Below are 19615 nucleotides of genomic sequence, written 5' to 3' on the forward strand. Positions count from 1 at the left end.
ACGTGGATAATTACAGTTCCTACCTCAGAGGGTTGCCATGAGGCTAAATTGAGGTAATGCATTTTAAGTATGCTGGGCCCTTAGCACACAATACCTGTCACAAAGTAAGTGATTTAAAATATCAGCAATTATTGTAACGTGACTCAAATGGGCCCTAGAAGATTTCTCTAATTTATGTACGGCTATGCACCTTCTGGAACATAAGGACAGAGAAACTGTAGATAAACAGATCAATGATCAGTAGGTTCTAACACTGTCTCTGTGGGAATTCATTGTTATTGTTTTTCATAATGTTACCCTAAAAAGGTAAGAGATGATAAATAATACCTAACAGTCTCTAGGTACCCACGGAGTACTGGACTCAACAAAAATTCTTATTTCGTCTTCATAATACTACAGAACACCTAAGATTATCTGCAATTTACAAATCAGAAAACAAGAAAATGTAGGCAATTTGCCTGAGGTTAAATGGCTAATGAATGATTGAATTAAACTTCCAGGGCAAGTATGACTCTAATGTTCTATATAACTTCAGCCCCTTTAATAATATATCATACCCATCATCTGTCAGTTTTTCTACACCATCAGTAACGTTTCCCACCTCTACTGTTTCTTGACTTGGGTTCACATGTTCTAAAATTAACATAAATAAATAAGTCTCCAAACTTTAAAAAGATTACCTGGCTCTACCTATACATTCACCAAGATGTACTAAATAAGTGTGTCACCCTATCTACTCTTCAATAATTAAAGAAATGTCAATGGCTCCCTTACTCCTAAGACCGTCCCCACAAGTCATCCTTCATTTTTCCAAACTAAATAGTATTAACTTAAAAAAAAAAATCTGTCCTCATAGAGGAATGTCTCCACTTTTATAATCCTCTTTTCTAGCTGTAGAGCAATAAAAAGGAACCCATTCATATCACCAGAAGAACACCACAGATCTTGTAGCTTTGACATTTCATAGATAACCCTGTCGCTGATTTCATTTTGGTTAAAACAGTACGACGAGCAATAGGGTTGAGAAAAATTAACACTTCCTTATAACTGGTAACAAGGAACTCCCTTTTATAAAAAAATCACAAACTCTCCTTGTTGTTTGACTTGGATGACTTGGCATTTCATTCCTAGGAAATGCTTGAGTTACTAGAAAAACTTGAATACTTCAGGATGCATTTTTTCCAAGATAATTCATAATGCTGTTAAAGAAAACTGTCGACACTGATTTTTAGAGAAATCTGTTTAGTTTTCACTCTGATTCCCTTCTCTAAGTTAGATTCCTAAGTAAGACCAGTCCCCCATGACCCTATGTTGTACTTTTCATGCATTTTTAGTATGGAAATTAAAGGTTTAGGGCGAAGTAAATTTCATCTATTAGCCTTCCTCTATTCCCATACTTACTGTATTTACCACTTAATATTCTCCTTCACTTCCCAACAAAGATCTCTGAATGATCAATAAGAAACAGTTTATATTTTTCTGGAAAGAAAAGCTATCCTGTACAAATTATTCCATTTTAGCTGTTCAACATTCCTACTACTAGTAATAAGCTAATTCTCACCAGTTTATCTTGCCACAGATGAGAAGCATATCTGCTCCTCTGAATGCGGTGGCTCAAAATGGCAACCCAATGATTCTCTGACAGTAATAATTTGAAAGAACTACCCAATCTAGAACGTTGATCTTAAATTTAACCAGAGCACTTTCAAAAACCTTGTGAGAATGCCATTCAGCTTCTATAACAACATCTTAACTTGTCAATGAAGTCTATAATACCTTCCATGACTAAAAAAGGGGTGGCGGGGAGTATGGAGTAAAGACTATACTGGATCCTCTAACTTACGTATTGTACTAACAAGGACCAAATGGTATTAAATATCAAACATTCTGTAGCTTCTTTCCTGTTTTTGACATAGAACCCTTTTTATTTTTGTTAAGATTACTTAAACTTCTAATTGGCTTGTATCTGAAATGATACACCTAGAAGACTTCTTTATTTAGCTAGGCAATCCTTCCATTTTGGGGGGGTCTCTACTCATTCTACTCACGTGATTTTTAAAATTTCATTTATTTATTTTAGAGAGAGAGGGAGACAACATGAGCAAGAGGGGCAGAGGGAGAGGATGACAGAATCTCAAGCAGACTCTGAGCTGAGTGCAGAGCTTGACGGGTGGGCGGGGGGGGGGGGTGGCGCTCAATCTCACAAACCTGAGATCATGACCTGAGCCAGAACCAACTGAGCCACCTAGGCACCTGTGATTTTTTTAGGTAAAAACTCAAGAAACTCAAAGATGTATCATCCCTATAGATCAAAAGTGATTTTAAACTTCCACAAATTTTAATAATTATATTTCAAAACCAGTCAATACTTTAGAAGTCCCAAATTATAGCTTACTAAGGATTCCTCTGTTGAAATACAATCTTTGGAATAATTTTCAGGATGTATTAAATTTCCTCATTAAAATCATATACCAAAATATATATATATTTATTTCCTTCCTGCACCCTTGATTAAATCAGATAAAGGTTAATTTTCAGTGATTCAATTTTGAATAAAATTTTAAAAAGATATTTGTACATTCTACATTGCTCAAAGGACATTCATCTAATTTTACATCGGATATGTGCTAGAGATACTGTTGTGCTTTTGTCAATGTTCACATTTTCTATACTTCTATCATGTTTAATATATATCTTCCTTTAGTATAATCAATGTAAAATATATTCTAGAAAGGTAGAGGCCATATCTGCTTTGATTCGTTTTCAGCAAAGTAGTAAACTCAAATCAAACAGATATTCTGATGCCTGTGACGGTCAGAATTCCTATACACCTTTACCTGAAAATGTTGAAATAACCTCAAATGTTGTTTCCAAAGCAGAAGCAACAGATGTTACTTTATCTGCAGCAAGTATGTACAGATCTCCAGATCTGGAACATTTCACAACAGCATAGCTAAAATAAAATTTAAAGAGAAAATTACTAATAATGAAAAAAGAAAAGCCACATAAAATACTTTAAATATTTTACATCATTTTAGGAAAATTTAAGATCAAAAAAGCACTACTTTCAAAGAACTTCATCCCTTACATTTGTTTTGTTTTTCAAAAAAGCTGGAAATATATATGCAACTAATGAATCATCGAGCCTTACATCGGAAACCAGGGATGTACTGTATGGTGACTAACATAATATAATAAAATTGGGATTTTACTGTACACCAAAAAAAAAAAAAAAAAAAGGCTGGAAATGAGGTCTTTTTTTTTTTTTAAAGATTTTATTTATTTGAGAGAGAGAGTGAGAGAGCACATGAGAACAGGGTGAGGGGCAGAGGGACAAGCAGACTCCCCGCTGAGCAGGGAGCCCAAAGCGGAGCTTGATCCCAGAACCCTGGGATCATGACCTGAGTCCAAGGCAGACACTCAACCAACTGAGCCACCCAGACACCCCTGGAAATGAGGTCTTAAACAGAATCATTTAAAGCTTAATAAAAGCTATATGAACATAAGAACTAAGTTATAATTTACTAAATTTTAAGACAACAATGAGATGAAATAAATCCAAAATAACGGTAATGATGGCACTGATCCTGTATGTGGATAAAACAAAAAATACAGTAATATACTTACTTTGCATCTGGCATATAACAAACAGCTTGATTGGCTGGAATTGTCCAAGGCTGGGTGGTCCAGACTAAAAAACTAACAGGAGATGAACCATCTGTGAAAATAAAATTTCAAACATGCTAGCAAATGTTACAATTCCGTACCTTTAATAAAATCAAGCAATGAATAAATCTTACCGATGAGAGATACCAACTTGGGAGAAGGTTTCAGGACAGGGAATTTTACATACACTGAGCGACTGACATGCTCAGGATTATACTCAAGTTCCGCTTCAGCCAACGCAGTCCTAAGGTTTAAGAATATTAGACATAAATATCTGAGGGATTCACAAAATTCTCTGCTTTAACTACCAAAAACACATACATACCTTGATGAGGGAGACCAAAACACAGGTTTGTAAGATCGATAAATCAAGCCCTAAAAAAGACAAATATATTATATGAAAGCTGGAATTTTATAACACATAATTTAACATACTCAACGGAAAAAAATACTTCATTACCTTCTCATACATTTGGTAGAAAATTCTCAACTGTTTGGCCTCATATTTTCCATCAAATGTATAATAGCAATTAGTCCAATCTGCCATTATTCCCCAACGAATAAATGCTGATCTCTGTTTCTTAATTGCTTCTTCAGCAAATGATCTAGCTAAAAAAAATTAAGAAAGAAAAGCATTTGAAAACCAATAAATTCAAACTCTTAAACATGGCTGAGTAGGTAGATCTCTAAATGGAGGTATTGTACACAGCGTATACACTATAAAATGTATTTAATAGGAAAATTATTTTGAAAGTTAAATGTGTTCAGAAGCTAGCTAAAACAAATTCTAAAATTAATTAGAATTTCAAAAATATTTTTCAGACTTTATACAATGACCTTCCATTTAGAAAAAAATAAACTGGAAAAATATTCTTCATATTTCTTAATTTGAGAAAAAATAAAAGAATGATTTTTATTTCGTTATACACAGAAAAAGTAACGAGTACATCTAGTTTAAGCCAATAATAAGATGTTTTACAGTGAAGTAAAAAATCTTCACAGTAAATACGTAATAGTTTTAGAACAAGAGAGTCCTCCCTGACCCAATCTACTAAAGGATCAAATGACATTAATTTAAAAAATATGTGTTTTAGAACTGACTTTTAGTCTAATACTCAAAATAGAGGTCAACAAGCTCCAGGCAGGAAAGTAAATAAAAACATTGAGCACAATAATAATTGCACAAAATATGAAGATCAAGGAACTGAAAAATGGACTTGGAAATGCTCAAAAATCTTTCCTTCAGTCTCTGAACATAAGTTCTTACAAAAGTCAATTAAACGAGATCTGAATTTTCTGTGACAAAAATTCGTTTCTAACAGAACCCATTATAGCCAAAAAAAACAAAAAAACAACAGAAAGTCTCTTTAATTAAGCCCTGCTTTTCCATGAACCAGCATTTAAGAATAATCATTTCAAAACAGAAACAGATTATTTACCTTTCTCTCTAATTTCCACAGCTGAAAGGTTCTGAGCTTTTCCACCAAGTTCTGATAATACTTTTATTTCAATGGGTAACCCATGACAATCCCAGCCTGGCACAAAATGTATTTTGGAACCTCTCATCATATGGTATCGATTGGCTATATCCTTCAAAATCTGCAAAGATAAGATGATAATTGTCATTCATACATAAAGCATGTGACCTATATTCCTTTTTTAAAACTTTTTTTATTTAAATTCAATTCAGTTAACATAGTGTGTTATTAGTTTCACGGGTAGAATTTAGGGATTCATCAGCTGCATATAACACCAGTGCTCATTACATCATGTGCCGTCCTCAATGCCCATCACCCAGTTACCCCAGCCCCCCCACCTGCCTCCCATACAGCAACCCTCAGTTTGTTTCTTTTACCTAAGAGTCTCTTACAGTTTGCCCTAGTTATATTCCTTTATATCATTGTAAAACACTGAGAAAGTGCAATTTTAAAAGGATTTTTATAAACAAAATAACCTATTAAACTTACTAACTCAAGTTCTACATAAACACAAAACATATTTGAAGTTTTAAAATGCCATTAACTCAAAACAAATCAAATCGAAGATTTTAAAGTGAAAAACACTATGCCCAGAATTAATAATTTGTTTGTAAAGTTGGAATATGCAGAAAAGCAGCCTATACTGCCTTTTTAAGAAACAATGTTGACCTCCTAAAAACCAGAGTAAAAATAAGTCAGTGATAAATCAGCTTTACTCTTATTAAAACATTATTAACATGAATAACCCAATATTATTTATATTCACAGCCAAGAAATAATATATAATCAATGCAGAATTTATAATGTACTTAGAGTATGGGATATCACAGTTAACTCTTAACACTGACAAAACTCTTACTAAAACACTAGATCTCTTCACTAGGTATAGTTCTATAACTGATTTCCCTTCTTAGTTCATTTTAGAGACTAGAGGGCAGCAGAGCCCTTTAAAAATATATTACCATTATAAAATGGAAGATCAAAGTCAAAGGACAGATTTGGCTCCAAGCTCAATTTCCTTCTTCCCAAAAGGAAACAATGCAATAGTCCAGAAAATTATTTCCTCCTTTCCACATCTATCAAAAGTAGAAAAGATATTACACATTCCTCCCACAACTTCCCCCACTTAAAATCTAACTTTCCAACTTTTTTTCTTTTCTTTTTTTTTTAAAGATTTTATTTATTTATGTGACAGAGAGAGAGCCAGCGAGAGAGGGAACACAGCAAGGGAGTGGGAGAGGAAGAAGCAGGCTTCCAGAAGAGGAGCCCGATGTGGGACTCGATCCCGGAACGCCAGGATCACGCCCTGAGCCGAAGGCAGACGCTTAACGACTGCGCCACCCAGGCGCCCCCTAACTTTCCAACTTCTTACCGGACAGCAGGAAGAAGCCCTGTGGCCTGGGTGGTAGTCACAGGACATAGAAATTAATCTAATTATATATACTAAAGATTTGTACACTTTCAGTAGGTATATTATTTAAATCAATCCATATATAAATAACCTCTATCCCACTTACTCTTATTTGAAACTGTTTTGATTATCTGTCCCTTCCCAGTAAAATACAAACTCCTTGAAAATCCCATCTGTCTTCTTCAGCAGTAAACTCCCTGCATTTAGAACGGTATCTGGCCCTACCCTATAAAGTGTCTGTTGAAGAAATGAATGCGTACATACATGCTATAGACTGTAATGTCTTATAAAGTAGCCACTAGCCACCAGTTGGCTACTGAGACACTGAAAACATGGCTAGTCCAAATTGAGATGGACCATAAATATAAAATATATACCAGATTTCAAATACTGAGTACAAAGAAAATGTGAAATATCTCCAACAAAGGTTTTACAGTGGCTGTATATTAAAATGGTAGCTTAGATATGCTAAGTTAAATATAATAGTAAAATAAGGTTCATCTGTTTTTTGATTTTTATGGGGCTACTAAAAAATTTTAACTTACCTATATGGCTTACATTTGTAGCTTGCATTGTTTCTAATGAATAGTGATGCTTTTGACCATGTTAACAGAATGGAATCATTTGAGCTAATAATGAAGAATGTCCCTAGTAGGAAAAGGTATATGTGAAGCATATGTAAAAGGAACAGCAAGGATGCAAAAACAATGTTTTATTAGTCCTCCCCAAACACATTCCTCCATATGTTTAAGAACCACTGGTCTCTTTGGTTCACAATAACCCTCTGTCCTTATTTCTCCTTTTGTCTCTTTCATTTTCCTATACAATACTCATGTATTCCTTTGTTTGACACACATATTTTTGAATGTCTACTATATGTCCAGAATTGTTCTAAGAACCCAGAGCATGGCAGTAAACAGAAGAGACAAGGTCCTTCTGATGAAGAAAGACGGAAAATAAATATATTCAATCACTATGAAGAAAAAGCAACGTTAAAGGTTTGAAAACAGCACGTGAGCCGGTGGTGGTGGCAGTGCTGTTTTAGAGCAAGATCAGTAAAGCCTGATGAGATGACGTCTGAACAGAGACATGAAGGAAATGAGAAAGTGAGCCATTTAAATATCTGGGAAATGCATTCCAAGTAGAGGTAAGCAAGCGAGACCACCCAGGTTGGTCTGAGGAAAAGCAAGAACTGTTCTTCCTCTAGTTCCAAAGGGCCCAAAGTCTTTGACGGAACCTCCGACTATGCACGTAAGAGGTGGATTTGTATGGTGCCTCAGTTTTTGAGAGAGTAACTTCTCTCCCCTCAATCCATGTGGAGCTCACTCCCCTCCATTCCTGCTACAAGGGTGGACACATAACCCACTGTGGCCTTCAACATATTCTATCCCCAAGTCCAAAATGACTGATTCAGGGATAGTCTTGTGATATATCAGGACAAGAAGAGTCAATTCCAGGACCTTTGTTAAGAATTGCTGGGAAAGAGAAGATGGGAGAATATAAACCTATAAATGTTGGGAAATGTGTGGGGTGGGACTGGGCGTAAGGGGAGCATCAAAAGGGAAAACCATGCTTAACAGTGAAAGATGGAGAGAAACCAACTCTAATAGTATCTGAGCCCCTGGGTCCAGCCATGAATGAAGCTGAAACTATCTCTGGACTCTACAGTTAAAATAGCCAATAAATTTCCATTTTTGCTTAACCTTGTCAAGAGTTGCCTTTCTATTTCTAGCAACCAAAAGAATCTGGAACAATAGAGTTTTTGTACTTTTGTTACAATATATGATCTTATTGGGTATATTAAAAATAAGAAACTAGACTTTCTCAGATTAAAGTGTCTTAATTCTTTGAACACATGCAGCAGAAAAGTTGCAAAAGACAAATGGATAAGTCATACTTAAATAATTTAAAACACAGAAAACAACCTAAAAGGAGCAACTTTAAAACAAAGATAATACTTCTTGAAGCTTCTGTGTGATAAGTAACAAGAATGCATTAAAATAGACAAGACTAGTCCAGACACCTATTTTGTTTTATTGATCAGAACAAATAACGCTGCACTATATTCCTATCTGGTAGAGCAATGTGTTCCTTGATCTTTCTTTAAATTTTGACTATTCAAACACATTTACTTCCCAGATTTACCTTTTAGCCATTAAGTATGTTAAAATTTTTTAAAAATATTTTCTTTGTTGTTCATGATTATAAGAGTAATACAAGTTGTTTTTTTTTTAAAAGAGTAATACAGGTTCCTTGTTCTAAAAAAAATACGAATGTACCAGAAATAACGAATATTAGGTTTAAAATTTTTTGCAAAATTAGATCCTAATGTAACACTTTTAAAATTGTTTTTCTTCCTTCAGTTAATAATATTTGGACATCTTTCATGTCAGTACAGATATATCTACCTGATTCGTTCAAGATTCCATACTACTTCATTACCTAGACTTAATCAAGTCTCATTAAGGACATCCAGCATAGGCTACCAGTATAAGTTAAATCTAACTGCTCTATTCCAGTCAGGCACCCCTTCAAGCAAAAGCTGAGTGAAGAGCCTAGACTTCCACATCTGCAAATTTGTCACAAAATTTGACACCTCCTCCCCAGCCAGGATGGTGTCAAAGAAAATCAAGTAGCAAGTGGGGACTACATCCCTATGGGTGGTAATGAGACCTTCTACAGTGTCAGTGGAGACCATGTAGAGAGCCTGGACTTTCATTCCCACCCAGCAGCAATGAGGCACCCCTCCCTGTTTCCACTGCCGTGCTCAGAGGAGGCTTAATGCAGAGTTGGGATGTTCACCACCGCCCAGTGGTAACAAGGCCACCTTCTCCTCCCCTGGTATCAGTAGAGGCCATGCAGAGCAGGAACATGGCACACTACCACTTTCTAGCTGGGCCGTAACAGTGGAGGTTTAGGGGGAAGCAGAACTCCTACCCTGCTGAGCAGTAAGAAGGAGCTCCCCTCCCTAGTGTTAGAAGAGGTCGAGTGGGGAATCTGGACTTCTGCCTCCACCTGGCAGTAGCCAGACCCACTTCCTCTGCTGGAGAGGTGTCAGTGAGTGAAAGCTGTTAAAACAGACTGTCTAAAGAAGATCCAGACTCTCAAAAAATACAGAAATGTCAAGGTTTCAATAAAAATTCACTCATCATACCAACACTAAAGACCCAAAACTGAATGAAAAAAGAGAGTCAGTAGATAGCCAACACTGAGATGACAGAGATGTTAGAATAACATGAAAAAGATTTTAAAGCAACTATGATAAAAATGGTTAAGCAAGCAATTGTGCCCACACTTGAAAAATATGAAAAAATAAAAAGCTTCAAAGAATTGTAGGTATAGAGAAAAAGTAAATGGTATTTTTTTACTTGAGGTATAACTGGAACATCAAATGTAAATTTTAAAAGTGAAAAATTAGTAAAAATAACTTTAAAAGTGAAGCAGTAACTGCAATAGAAATTCAGTGGATGGGCGTGCCTGCAGAATGGAGGGGACAAAGATAAGAACCACTAAACTTCATGACTGAATGATAAATTACTCAATTTAAAAAACAGGAGAAAAGACAGGGGAAAAAATGGAAATCAGGGAGTTGCAGGACTATCACAAAAGATCTAACACTGGTGTCACTGCTGTCCTGAAAGGAGACTGTTTTAGTTATAAATGAAAAACTCCATGAAAAAGTACTGGCCAGAAACTCCACAAACTGGTCAGGGGCATAAACCTACAAATTCAAGAAGCTGAAGGATGTCCAACATGAAAAATCCAAAAAAATCCACACCAAGAGACATCATCATTAAACTTTTGAAAATGAAAATGTCTTAAAAGACACCAGAATGGGGCGCCTGGCTAACTCAGCTGGAAGAGCATGAGATTCTTGATCACAGGGGTGTGAGTTCCGGTCCCATGTGTGGTATAGAGATTACTTAAATAAAATTAAAAAATAAAAAAGTCAGAGAAAGAAAATTACACCTTGTTTATACATGAAAAATAATTTGAGTTACAGTAGCGTTTTCATCAGAAAATATGAAGGCCAGAAGCAAGTGGCGCAATAATTTTCAAGTGCTTAAAAAAAAAAAAAAATCAGTCCAAAATCCTAGATGCAGCAAAAATATATTTGAAGGATAAAATGAAAATCAAGATATTATCAGATGAAGGAAAGCAAAGATGTTTTCTGACCAGCAGACCTACCCTAAGAAAAAGCTACAGGAAATTCTCTAAACAGAAAGAAAACTTAAAGGAATGTGGAAATATCAAGAAGGAAGAAAGATCATGGTAAACAGAAATATGGGTAAATACCATAAACTTTCTGTTTACTCAAATCTTCAACTTATGTTTCATAGCTGAAAAAACAACTATCACAAACTGTCTTACGGAGATAGAAACATGTGAGGAAATACGTAAGACAAGTTATGACTATGGGAGGGTAAAGGGATGAAAAGGCAAACACACTTCTAACCAATCCATGGACCAAAGAGGAATGAATTCTCAAGAGAAATCTCAAACTACAATGAACTGAATAAAAATGTAAACTAAATACAACATGTCAAAATTTGTGGAACACAAGCTACAGAAGAAGTGCTAACAAAAATTTACAGCAATAAAATGCATGTTAGAAAAGACAAAAAGTCTGATCAAAAATGTAAAATCTCACCTCAAGAAACTACAAAAAGAACAAATGAACTCAAAACAAGCAGAAGCAAAGAAATAATAAAAAGGAGAAATTGATGAAATTAAAAACAGAAAAACAAAAGACAAAATTCAATGAAACAGAGTGTGACCCTGGGCATGACAGTGCAAGGAACTACATGTGGGGCTCGATCCCAGGACCCCAGGATCATGACTTAAGTCGAAGGCGGATGTTTAACTGACTGAGCCACCCAGGTGCCCCTGTCTTTGATTTTTGACAGTTTTGTTATAGTGTGTCTTTCAGAAGACCTCTGGGTTTTATTTGTTTGTGAATGTATGAGTTTAGTGAACTTGGACATCCACATATATCCCCAGTTTTAGGAAGTTTTCAGCTATAGTTTCTTTAAATAAACTCTCTGACTCTTTTTTCCTCTCTTTTCATTCTGGGATTCTCATAAAACATAGATTTTTTTAAAAAGTGGTTTCAAATTAGTTCTGAAGGCTTTCTTTATTCCTTTTCATTCTTGTATCTTTTATACCTTTAACTGGATAATTTCAAATGATCTGTCTTTGATTTCATTGATTCTTTCTTCTGATGGGTTGTGTGGGCTGCTGAAGCTCTCCACTGAATTCATTGGTTTAGTCACTGTATTCTCCAGCTCCAAAATGTATTGTTGGTTCTTCATCGTTTTCTATTCCTGGACTGAACTTTTCATTTTGCTCTTGTACTGTTCTAATTTTATTAAATTGTGTTTGTCTGATCTCTTGTTGCTCCTGGAACTTCTTTAGGACAGTTTTTCGAATTGTTTGTCAGGCAGTTTGTAGATCTTCATTTCTGTGTCTGTCCATGTGTGTTTTACTAGAAGTTTACTTTGGTTCCTTTAGACATATAGATGGGAGCATGCTGGAGTGTGCTGTGGTGCAGGATGTGTGAAGGTGTGTGGCCATTCTAGGTTAGGGAGAGGGCCGGTGTAGTATCTGCTCAGTGGGGAGCCTGCTTCTCCCTCTCCCCCCTACCTCCTGCTCCTGCTTTCTCTCCCTATCTCACTGTTTCTCAAATAAATAAATAAAATCTTTTGTTTTTTAATCAAAGACAAAGTAAGAACCTTGAAAGCTGCTAGAGAAAAAAGTTTGTCAATTACAAGACTCCCCCTCCCCCATAAGGCTATCAGATTTCTCTGCAGAACCCTTGCGGGCCAGGACAGAGTGGAATGACACATTCAAAATGCTGCAAATAAACTTCCAAGCAAAGCTGTCCTTGAGAAATGAAGGAGAGATGAAGACTTTTCTAGACAAACACTGAGGGAGTTCATCACCATTAGACCTACCATACAAGAAATTCTGAAAGAAGCTCTTCAAGCTGAAATGAAGGGATGCTATTTACTACCAGGAAAACACGCAAAAATAATTAAGGTAAGTGTATAGTCAAATTGAAAATACCCCAATAGTATAATATGTTGGTCCATTTATGCCATACTCTAATATAAAACCAAAGGACAGGGGCACCTGGGTGGCTCAGTCGGTTAAGCATCCAGCTCTTGATTTCTGCTCAGGGTCATGATCTCAGGGTCCTGGGATAGAGGCCCACATTAAGCTCCACACTGGTTATGCAGCCTGCTTAGGATTCTTTCTTTCCCTCTCCCTCTGCCCCTCCCCCCCCTGCTCACACGTGCGTGCGCTCTCTCCCTCTCAAGAAAAAAAAAAAAGAGTCCCAAGGGCAGAAATATTAAAGCTACATATTATATATGTAGAAATATTATAGCTACAATAACTTGTTAGTACATACACAAAATAAAAAGATGTAAATTGTGACATCACAACATAAAACAAATGTGTCGTAAGTAGTAAAAGGACAGAATTTTTGTTTGTGACTGAAGTTAAGTTGTTATCAGCTTAGAAGACTGCTAATATTTTATGTAAACCTCATAGTAAGCACTGAAGGAAACAAAGGCAAGAGAAATGAAGATTAAATTAAATCTCCTGGGGCATGTGGGTGGCTCAGTGCTTAAGACATCTGACTTTGGCTCATGTCATGATCTCAGGGTCCTGGGATCAAGCCCTTCGCTGGGCTCCACACTCAGTGGGGACTCTGCTTCTCCCTTTCCCTCTGCCCCTCCCCTGACTCATGCTTTTTTTCTCTCTCTCAAATAAATAAATAAAATCTTTAAATAAATAAATAAATAAACCTCCTTACAGCTTGCAGCGCACTGATACCTGAAACATGCAGAGCATGACCTTCCTCGGGGAACTCATGGCTGCCTTAGTGCCTTAATGTTTATGTTTTACTAAAAACTAAAAGTAACCTTAACAGCAGTGAGCCCCTCAAGGTCCTGAAAGCCTTGCTTCCGAATTCCTTAGAGACTTACACTATCCCTAACCCCCACTCATTAAAAAGTATGCAATCAGTTACTCCTCACAACCCCAGTGCAGCTCTTTCTGCCCATGAGTCCTGTCCCCATGCTATAATAAAGTCACCTTTTTGCACCAAAAATGTCAAGAATTCTTTCTTAGCCATTCTCTCATGAATCCAAAAACTTCCAAATTTCATCAGTAATCACAAAGTAAAAACCTTCAGTAAATGTATAGAAGTTATAGAGAAGGTAACCAAAGCATACCACTGTGAAAAAAAAATCATCAGTTCACAAAGGAAGACAGAAAAGAACAAGCAGAAAAGAGTTGGCTTTAGTAAGTCTTGCCTACCAATAATGACTGTAAATGTAAATAGATTACATCACCAATCAATAGATGTAGAATGGCTGAAAACACAAGACCCAACTGTGCAGCCTCTAAAAGACTTATGTAAGATTTAAAGACACATGTAGGGATCAGGTGAAGGGATAGAAAAAGAGATTCCACGCCAATGAAAACCCAAAGAGAAAGACATAGCTATACTTATCTTAGACAAAACAGATTTTAAATCAAAAACTATAACAAGAGATATGGTCATCATAATGATAAAGAGGTCAATTTATCAGGAGGATATAAGTCTTAAAAATATATGCATCCAACATCAGAGCACCTGAATATATTAAGTAACTACTAATAGATCTGAAGAGAAAAACACACAAGAATACAGTAATAGTAGAGGACTTCAATATCCCATTTTCAACAAAGAATAGGTCAGTCATACAGACAGAAAATCAGTAAAGACACCTTGGACTTGAACTATACTTTAGACCAAATGGACCTAACAGACACATACAGAACACTCGATCCAGCAGCAGCTGAATACACTTTCTTCTTAAGCAACACCGTCCAGGATGGATCATATATTAGCCTACAAAACAAGTCTTAACAATGTGGAAAGATTAGGAACACATCAAGTATCTTTTCATACCACATGGTATAAAACTAGAACTCGATAATAGGAAGAAAACTGGAAAATTCACAAATATGTGGAAAATAACATATTTCTGAAAAACCAATGGGTCAATAAGAGATAAAAATATATATATATAGAAACTAACAAATATGGAAACACAACATATCAAACCTTAGGGGATGGAACAAAAGCAGTTCTGGGAGGCAAGTTTATAGCAGTAAGTGCCTACATTAAAAAGAAAGATCCCAGACTAACTAACTTTACACCTCAAGGAACTAGAAAAGAACAAACTAAGCCCAAAGTTAGCAGAAAGAAGTAAATAACAAACATCAGAACAGAAATAAATGAAATAGAGAATAGGAAAACAACAAAACTAAGTGTGGATTTTTTTTTTTTGGATAGACAAGATTGACAAACTTTTAGCTAGACTTACAAGAAGAGAAAGAACTCAAATAAATAAAACCATAAACCAAAGAGGAGACATTACACCTGTATTTGAAAAATACAAAGAACCATAAGAGACTACTTTGAGGGGACGCCTGGGTGGCACAGCGGTTGAGCGTCTGCCTTCGGCTCAGGGCGTGATCCCAGCGTTCTGGGATCAAGCCCCACATCAGGCTCCTCTGGTATGAGCCTGCTTCTTCCTCTCCCACTCCCCCTGCTTGTGTTCCCTCTCTCGCTGGCTGTCTCTATCTCTGTCAAATAAATAAATAAAATCTTTAAAAAAAAAAAAAAAGAGACTACTTTGAACAATTATGTGCCAAGAAATTGGATAATCCAGGTAGGCTGGCCTCCCAGGACTGAATCATGAAAAAATAGAAAATCTGAAAAGATCAGTAACAAGAAGATGGAATCAGTAACTAAAAACCTCCAAACAAAAGTCCAAGACCATATGGTTTCGCTCATTCTACCAAACAATTATAGAAGAATGAATGACAAACCTTTTCAAACTCATCCAAAAAACTGAGGAGGTGAGAATACTCCCAAACTCATTCTATGAGGCCAGCATTATCATGATACCAAGGTCAGATAAGGACATGACAAGAAAACTATAGTCCAAAACCCCTGATGAATAAAGATGCAAAAGTTCTCAACAAAATGCTGTCAAACTGAATTCAATAGTACTTTAAAAGGATGAAACATCATGAGCAAATGGAATTTATCCCTGGTATTCAAGGATGGATCAACATACACAAAACAACTGATATACTAAGTTAATGGAAGGAAAGATAGAAATCATATCATCATCTCAGAAGAAGCAAAAAAAGCATCTGACAAAATACAACAGACATGATAAAAGTTCTCAACAAAGTGGGTATATAAGGAATGTGCCTCGACATAATAAAGACCATATTTGATAAGCCCACAGATACTATCATGCTCAACAGTGAAAAGTTGAGAGCTTTTCCTCTAAGATCATGAATAACACAAGGGTGCCCACTCTCACCACTCCTATTCAACATAGTATTGGAGGTCCTGCCAGAGCAAACAAGCAAGAAAAAGAAATAAAAGGCATCCAAGCCAAAGGAAGCAGTAAAATTACTAATTGTGGTTACGGATATTAACTAACTGTGGTATTCATTTAGTGATACACACACATATCAAATCGCTGTGTTGTATACCTTAAACTAATACAATGTTATACATCACTTATGTCTCAATAAAATGGGGAAGGGGCTAAAATTAGTTCTCTCAAACAATTTCATACTGGTGCTATTTACTATCTACCCCCACATAATTGACCTGGTACCTGTTAGTACTCTCAAAACTCAGCTTAAAGATCACTTCCTCAGGGAGACCTTCTCTGATACTGAATTCAAATAATTATTCTAAAATTCATCTGGAAAAGCAAAGAAACTGGGGCATCTGGTGGTTCAGCTGGTTAAGCATCTGCCTTCAGCTCAGGTCATGATCCCAGGGTCCTGGGATCAAGTCCCACGTCAGCCTGCTCGGTGGGGAGCCTGCTTCTCCCTCTCCCTCTGCCTCCACTCTGCTTGTTCTCTATCTCTTGAAAAAAATCTTAAAAAAAAAAAAAAAAGGAAACCAGAGAAAGGTAAAGAAACTGATGTTGCTAAAGCAATTTTGAAAATAAAATGGGAAGAATGAGACTACCCAATTTCAAGGCTTATTCTGTAGCTACAGTCACCAAAACTGTGGTATTGGCAGGACAGACACAAAGATTAATGGAAAAGAGTAGAGAATCCAGAAATAACGCCACACATATTTGCCCAACTGATTTTTGACAGTAATACAAAAGCAATTCATTAGGGAAAGATATTTTACTTGCCTTATTATGTCTTTCCTGATCAGAGCATAAGCTCCATAAAGACAAGACTCATCTCTGTTCACTGCAATTCCCAGAGTCCAGAAAAATGCCTGGCACACAGTAGGTGCTCAATAATTATTTACTAAAAATATTTACTAGACTAAAATAAAAATAAGCTCAAAGCAAATACCAGTGGTGTTATTTTTCACACAGCATTAAAACCATTTTTTGCTGTTTTCTATTAAGACATTTTAGTTTTGGGGCACCTGGGTGGCTCAGTTGGTTGAGTGCCTAACTCCTGATCTCAGTTCAAGTACTGATCTCCGGGTTGTGAGTTCAAGCCCCTCGATGGGCTCAATGCTGGGTTTGGAGCCTACTTGAATACACTTAGTTTTACCCATCAATGCAAATTTACGTAATTGTCATAAAATTAGAATACACTCTTTTGTAAAGTGTACTTAAAGATTTTTCCCTCAAGTCTTATAAATTAAATTACAATTACCTTATTTAAAGCATGTCCAACATGTGGGTCACCATTTGCATAAGGAGGTCCATCATGAAGACAAAATTCTGTTTTTACTTTTCTTTCTCTTTGCCATGAATAAAGTTCTGAAAATCCACATTTCTGTTTAAAAAGAACCACAACGTCTGAACATCAAACAAATAACATAACCCCTGAATCTTACCATAAATAACAGCCAGCATTCGCTTATTTCTTATCCCATACCATATGTATTCAACTCTAAAACCCAATAGTGAGGCTTCTAAAACGCACGTCTGAGTCCTCATCTTTTAAAACTTTTTAATAGCTTCCCCGTGAGCTTCAGATTGAAGTTTAAGTTCTTTATACCGTAAACAGGGCCCTGCAAAAGTTAGTACCACCAAATTCTGACCAGTTTCTCAGCACTCCCCACCCTCCACTCCTCAGTGGAGCCACGCTGAAGGGCCCAGAGACTACACCCCAGCCCACCTACACTAACTCTTATTCTTGCTCTCCTTTGGCCTCAACATTTGGTACCTTCCAAATCCCAACAATACTCACTGCAGCACTAGTCCCCTTCTCACACCTACTGTGTACCCCTGGCCCAGTCACTTTGCCCTTGTTCCCTTATTTGGAAAAAAAAAAAAAAATGTTAATAATAGCCAATTCACAGAACTGGTGTGAAAATGACATGAGAAAACATTTGAAATTGTCACAGTTCCTGGCATATCCATGGTACTGAATAAAACACTTAAAAAACGTAGATGGCCAAAACAGCTTTATTAATCTAGAACTCTGGTAACTGCTGTAAGAATATTTAGGCTAAGCAAATTTACTTAACCAATATATGCTGAATATTACAGATTTTAAAGACTCCAGAATTACAGAAGCTAACAAGTGAATCTGCCGTTAGAAAACTCAGTCTAGTACAGGAGACAGATGCAGATTTGAGGAAGGGGACTCTCAGGAAATTAAGTACAGCTCCTCTATCTGCAAACAAGTCAGAATTCCAACTAGGCGCCTGACACCACAAAAGTAGTTTCAACTTTCCCACAGAATCGAATTTTTATTTATATGTGTCCATGTTAATTTGCTTTTCACAAGCCAGTGGAAAGGTGTCCAAATTCAACTTTTTGCCTGAAAAAATGGGACTTCTATTCAGTGCTGTGCTATGTAAGCATCCCCCTTAATACTCTGCTCTGGAATTTCTGAGGGATTCCCCTAGAGGTTTTCAAGCAAGAAACTCTAAGGGGAGCAGATGATTTCCACTGGTCCGGCCACAACTTCCCCCGCCCAAAAGGACCCGGAGCCGGCGGCCGGGTCCCACCCGCCAGGGGTGTGGTCTCCCGGAGCGGCGGCCGGCGAGGGCCCTTCTTCCCTCCGCCCCCGGCCAGGTCGGGCCTCCCTGCCCACCTGCTGGATCTCGAGCTCCGTGTCGGGCTGCTGGCGGCCCAGCAGCTTCATGGGGAAGCTGGTCTGCGGCAGCAGCACCGTGTCCCGATATCTGCCATTATTCGAGCTCTGCAGCTGGTTACTGGCCCCGGTGACTGACCGCACCAAAAGCCTCCTTGTCGTCCCTCGCCACCCCGGGTGACAACGAAGGCGGGGTGACACCCATAAATTCCGGGCCGCGGCCAGAGCCGCTGCCCCCGGCCCGCGCGGGTGCAGCCCCCAACGCATGGCGGGCCAACCCCGGCCTCCCGGTGAGCGCCAGGTCCTCAGCGGGAGGTTCCCGCCGGGGCTCTGGAAAACCGGGACCCCAGAGAACCTCCACAAGCTCTGCCGGAGTGCGCACGCGCGCGGGGCACGGAAGGGGCGGGAAGCAGGTCCTTCCCAGAGACCTCAAGAACGCAGCCACCACAGGTCTTGGCGGCAACCGGGGCGGGGCCGGGCTGACTCTGAGGGGCGGGGCAAGGTGTGGCGGGCCTGCCCGGGCTCAGATTTAAATCACAGAGCCTGACTTTATTTTTTTAATGTATTTTAGTATATCCAGTATATATAATATATAGCAAATAACTAACATATTTTAGTATATCCAAGATATTATCACTTCAACCTATAATTAATATAAAATTATAAAAAATATATTACATTGTCTTCATACTGAATCTTTGAAATTCAGTATGCATTGTACACACAGCATCTAAATTTGGGCTAATAATTTGCCACGTGCTCAACAACCACACGGACTAATGGCTACCTCAGGCGACGGCACCTCTTTGGCTGAGTGCAAAGTTCAGTACCAATACTATAAACCAACCTAATTATGTAATTTTCAGATTCCCTATACCCCTGTTGTGTCCCACTCCTACAGAACAATATATAGGGTGTAGGATTTGAGCTCCAGTTTCTGACAGAAGCCCAC

General features: G+C 37.5%; 1 protein-coding gene across 1 annotated transcript in view; it reads right to left on the reverse strand.

The window, feature by feature from the left end:
* Positions 1-19054, reverse strand: part of IARS2 (isoleucyl-tRNA synthetase 2, mitochondrial) — a 55978-nt gene extending 36924 nt beyond the window's left edge. Inside the window, exons 1-8 of the mRNA XM_045809637.2 lie at positions 18664-19054; positions 17272-17394; positions 5106-5265; positions 4127-4275; positions 3992-4041; positions 3801-3910; positions 3628-3718; positions 2838-2953 (exon numbers count right to left, since the gene is read on the reverse strand). Of these exons, the coding sequence (XP_045665593.2) occupies positions 2838-2953; positions 3628-3718; positions 3801-3910; positions 3992-4041; positions 4127-4275; positions 5106-5265; positions 17272-17394; positions 18664-18930 (1066 nt within the window). The 5' untranslated portion in view covers positions 18931-19054. The remainder of the gene's footprint in view (positions 1-2837; positions 2954-3627; positions 3719-3800; positions 3911-3991; positions 4042-4126; positions 4276-5105; positions 5266-17271; positions 17395-18663) is intronic.
* Between the last annotated feature and the right edge of the window lie 561 nt (positions 19055-19615).

The sequence above is a fragment of the Ursus americanus genome, chromosome 2, assembly GCF_024610735.1.
Source record: "Ursus americanus isolate L20-20 chromosome 2, mUrsAme1.1.p, whole genome shotgun sequence".
Taxonomy (NCBI): domain Eukaryota; kingdom Metazoa; phylum Chordata; class Mammalia; order Carnivora; family Ursidae; genus Ursus; species Ursus americanus.